Genomic DNA, 5,000 nt, shown 5'->3' with positions numbered 1-5,000 from the left:
GACAGGTGGATGACAGGCAGGTGGATGACAGACAGGTGGATGACAGGTGTATGACAGGTGTATGACAGGTGTATGACTCTATGGAACAGAAGCTATTGTGTGACCTCAAACTGACCCTGGATCAGGAGTCCTGCTGGTGTAACACATGTACAGTATATGTTTTATGACTTAGCATACAACATCACTGGGAATGTCATGTAACAGTGTGTGTGTGTGTGTGCGTGTGTACGTGTGCGTGCGTGTGTACATCTGCGTGTGTTTGTAGCTCACTTTGTAGCAAAATGTTTGAAGAAAAAAAAAACGGAACTTGTTCAAAGCAGGTCACGAATGCAGCGTTTTTCTGTGGCAAGGGAAACACTGTGAAAGTGCATTTCTCAACCCGCTGCTGGAACCTCTCCTCCCCTGTGCGCGCGGGGCGTCCGTGTGCATGCCCGGCCTCACTTCGAGCCGGGGAAACATCAAAGCGGGTCATGAATGCGGTGTTAGAAGCATTGGAGGAGTTTGAGCTCCCCCCCCGCCCTCTCCCCCGCCTCCCCCCCTGGGAGACTTTACTGTACCTTCCCTCAGCGCTCCAGAGCTGTGGAAGGGAAGCACTAGCCCTGACCCCCCTGGCCCCCCACAGGAGCAGAGCAAGGGCACCTTGGGGGGGGGGTTATTTTTAGCCGGGGGTGGCAGGAAACAGAGCCGTGCGGAGGAGTTTAAAGGCACAAAGGCACATTGCTGTGCTAGGAGCCCACCTATAGCAGGGCGGCTCCACAGACAATGGTTCACCAGAGCAGAGAGTAGCCAAGGGGCTGACACCACACAGCACTACAGGGCAGAGGTGAGGCTGTGCCGCACGAGAGGTTTGTCGAATATCTGCTGTGTTTTTACTAGGTATCTGATACAGTGTGTGTGTGTGTGTGTGTGTGGGAGTGTGTGGCTGTGTGGGTGTGTGGGTGTGTGTGCATTTGACACTAGAACCAGGACTGCTCGGTGGGGGGGTGTGACAATGACATTTTGTTATTGGCTGGATTGAAATCCGGTTGTATGATGGAGGGGGGCCGCCTGTTAAACGACGCGTTTGGTTTGGAGGTTTCAGCGTACGGTGGAGTGGAATGTGGGCTAGCTCCATATGTGGCCAGTGTACCCAGTGGGTTAGTTGTACTGGGGACCCTGGGGAACATGTCAAACATCTCCTCCTGCCCCCTGGGTCTCTCTGTTCTGGATGGTAATCTTAGCATGCTGTCCTCTAGCTACGCGGATCAAACAGATAAGCCGATCAAACGTGGGTAATCTAATATCCCTATCATCATCGTTACAATAGTTATAACAATCGTAATCATCTTCCCCCGGGGCGGCGGCGATGTTATTCCTTTTTCAATAAACCCGGAGACACAGTGAACTACTTTATTGAAACCCGGCATCGACCCGGCCCGTTTACAGGGAAATGAAGAGGCGCGGGAGGTGTTTGGCTACCGCTGTCTGGTCGATACAGGAGACACGGTCGATTTCCCCTCGGCGCTCTCTGAAATCCATTCCTGTCTCAGTCTCTCTCTGCCTCTGTCGTCTACCAGCCTCCGCCGCTGTTTCTCTCCTTTACCCTGTCCTTCTCTTCCCTCCACTCTTCCCATTGATCTGTCCGTTTCTCTGTGTGTGTGGGTGGGTGTGTGCGTGTGTGTGTATGTGTGTATGTGCGTGTGTTCGTGTGTGCGTGCGTGTGTGTGTGTGTGTGTGTTCGTGTGTGCGTGTGCATGTGTGTGTGTGTGTGTGTGTGTGCGTGTGTTCGTGCGTGCGTGCGTGCGTGTGTGTGTGTGTGTGTGCTCGTGTGTGCGTGTGCATGTGTGTGTGTGTGTGTGTGTGTGTGTGTGTGTGTGTGTGTGTGTGTGCATGTGTGCGTGTGTGTGTATGTGTGTGTGTGTGTGCGATCAGGGAAGAGTTTAGACAGCAGGTCAGTTAAGACCCAGTCCAGCACCGGCTCCCAGTCTGACCCCCCTCAGGGCCCCTCGCCCGCTGTCTACTGTAAGTCAGCATGCCCCCCAGCGCTGTGTGACACAGACACACACACACACAATACAGAATGTACAGAGTACTACAGACTCTCACACATGTACACATGCCGTATAAGCCTTGGTCTACACACACACACACTAAACACGCATGCACACACATTCTTCGCAGGCTCTCACACACTAAAGCGCACACAGGCAGACACTCGCATACTGCACAAGCTGTTGTACAGGCACATAGAAACACCCCCCACCCCCCCACCATATGCAGATACATACAGTATACCATGGTCATCTACACTACCTTCTTCATACACACACTAGTATGTACTTCTATTGAGTACGGCTTGTGTAATATTCATATCTACCTCACTGATGTCACACATCTACCTCGCTAATCGTCAGTACTTTGGTGTATTGATGATGACCAACAGTCCTGTCACGGGCCGGAAGATGTTGCACACCACTCTACTGCGTCTCATTACTTTACTCCCCCCCCCACACACACACCCACCTCATCTGGTTTGATTTGGACCCGTCCTGTTCCAACAGTGCGTGCGTGTGCGTGCGTGCGTGTGCGTGGCTCACTGTCTCCCCCTTGTGGAGAGAGATAAAACATCAAAAGAGAGCACTGCAGTATGACAGTCCCTTCGGATACATTTCGGAGTGCTTTCGGGGTTGTTGTTTTTTTACAACGCTTGTTTCCGAAACTCCTCGTATTTCTACATCTCTCAGTCCTTACCTGCGTCTGGGTCAGTGAACCTAGAAGAGAGGGCTAGCTACAGTGCAGGGAGGCTGGGGGAGGTAGAAATGGGAGGACAGGTTCATTGGAGTTCATGGAACAGAATGAGGAATTGAGGTTTGATACAATGAGCCGGTTCTCCGAATCGGAGTGAGGAAAATCCGTTCCATGTATTACAATGAGCTCGTCCTCTGATTTCTACCTGCACCAGCCTCTCCTGCTACAGCACTAACACACCTGATTCAACTCACTAGTGTTTGGGTCTTAGAAGAAAAAAAAATCCCTATGAATTTGGATGTGTCATTATTGTTCATCCAGAGCTGTGCCAAGGTGTCTTTGTCATTGGCGTCGGGCTGGAGCAACGTGCCTGCACACACACACACGGGTGCACGCACTCGCATGCACTCGCACTCGCACACACACACACACACAAACGCGAACACTGTACAGTAGCTCTCTCAGGGACCATGGTTGATTATGACCAGTCTCAACCAGTGCTTCAGATCCTCATCCATGTCTATTGTTTCCATTTCTACCCCACCCTCTACCCCTCCCTCCACCCCTCCCTCCACCCCTCCCTCCTCCCCCCCCCCCACCCCCCAGCCACCAAGTTGTCTGACCTGCTGGGCTGTGTGCGCAGGAGCTCAGGGCCCATGTCCGACGGGGAGGGGGGAACCAACACCCCCCCTCCAGCAGCCTTCTCTGCCCCCTCCCCGCCCCTCTCCCACACCCCCATGCAGCGTAAGTAGTGCAGGCAGTGAGTACAGGCGAGGCCCAGGCTCAGAGCCCCAGGTAGGCCTCCCTCCACCTCGGGAGGCCTGGGCAGCTCCTACTGCTCCTCCTACGACTGCTACTGTAGACTTCCATGTTCATTTCAACCTGTGTTTTTGGTTTTTTAGTATTTTCCTCTTCGTTGATATATTTCATATATTTCCTTATATATGAGTCTTGCATGCGAAGGCAGTAGGAGATTATCAGTCGGCCTTTGGCTTCCACAGGAAACTAGCCGTAGGATTTCCATCTGTTCATGCTTTGTCTGTATACTTTCTGCCCTCATACTACTTATTATTATTTCATTCTCTCCATCTCCTTTTTCTGTTTTGTTTTGTTTTGTTTCATCTGCTCTCTCTCTGTCCCTCTCTGTCTCTCTCTGTCTCTCTCTGTCCCTCTCTGTCCCTCTCTGTCTCTCTCTGTCCCTCTCTGTCTCTCTCTGTCCCTCTCTGTCCCTCTCTGTCTCTCTCTGTCTCTCTTTGACTCCCTCTTTGTCTCTCTCTCTCTCTGTCTCTCTCTGTCCCTCTCTGTCTCTCTCTGTCCCTCTCTGTCCCTCTCTGTCTCTCTCTCTGTCCTTCTCTGTCCCTCTCTGTCTCTCTTTGACTCCCTCTTTGTCTCTCTCTCTCTCTCTCTGTCCCTCTCTGTCCCTCTCTGTCTCTCTCTGTCCCTCTCTGTCTCTCTTTGACTCCCTCTGTCTCTCTCTGTCCCTCTCTGTCTCTCTCTGTCTCTCTTTGACTCCCTCTTTGTCTCTCTCTCTCTGTCCCTCTCTGTCCCTCTCTGTCTCTCTCTGTCCCTCTCTGTCTCTCTCTGTCTCTCTTTGACTCCCTCTGTCCCTCTCTGTCCCTCTCTGTCTCTCTCTGTCCCTCTCTGTCCCTCTCTGTCTCTCTCTGTCTCTCTTTGACTCCCTCTTTGTCTCTCTCTGTCTCTCTCTGTCTCTCTCTGTCTCTCTCTCTCTCTCTGTCTCTCTTTGTCCCTCTCTGCCTCTCTCTGTCTCTCTCCGTTGTGTCCCTGGTCCTCCGTGGTGTTCAGTGTCCCGTCTCACCGACCTGGTGAGCAGTGTCCGCAGGCCCGCCCCCCCTGCGCCCGCAGAGCCAGACGTGGCCCCCCCGCCGCCCTTCAGACAGACGGCCCCCCCCGCACACGCTACCTCCCCCCCGCCTCCCCCCATGTCCCCCTCCAGCCCCTCCTCCCTCACCTCCCAGAGTGAGTACTCAGCACCTACGTACGACCCCTGACCCCTTGAGAGTGTCAGCCAATCAGAACGCCTGCCGATGGGCTGGGAGGGTTGAATTGCATCGCTTCCGGTTGTTTACGTGTGATGAAGGTTTCTACCAGAATAACTGTGTTGTCCTAAACCGTGTTGTGGCCTTTGCTGGTTGTGTTGGTGTGTGTGTGTGTGTGTGTGTGTGTGTGTGTGTGTGTGTGTGTGACCAGGGATGATCCTGTCACCTGTGATGTAGAATCATTCATCAATAACTGTGAGAGAAATCAGCAGTTAC

The 5,000-nt window shown here is 52.9% G+C and overlaps 1 protein-coding gene across 17 annotated transcripts in view; it reads left to right on the top strand.

Annotated features, from left to right (window-relative positions):
• LOC308158629 (calcium/calmodulin-dependent protein kinase type II subunit beta) overlaps nt 1–5,000 on the top strand; it is a gene marked incomplete at both ends in the record, with an annotated part of 74,637 nt that overhangs the window by 68,346 nt on the left and 1,291 nt on the right. For 2 of the 17 annotated variants that reach the window (XM_080532301.1, XM_080532292.1), the window contains 3 exons: nt 1,912–2,001; nt 3,334–3,471; nt 4,531–4,704. The exons of 14 other annotated variants lie outside the window; for them this stretch is intronic. In XM_080532301.1, the coding sequence (XP_080388427.1) occupies nt 1,912–2,001; nt 3,334–3,471; nt 4,531–4,704 (402 nt within the window). The remainder of the gene's footprint in view (nt 1–1,911; nt 2,002–3,333; nt 3,472–4,530; nt 4,705–5,000) is intronic. One more of the 17 variants, XM_080532302.1, reaches the window with a different exon arrangement.

This window comes from Nansenia antarctica, assembly GCF_963989245.1.
Source record: "Nansenia antarctica genome assembly, chromosome: 5".
NCBI lineage: Eukaryota > Metazoa > Chordata > Actinopteri > Argentiniformes > Microstomatidae > Nansenia > Nansenia antarctica.
This window is presented reverse-complemented; position numbering and strand designations above follow the sequence as displayed.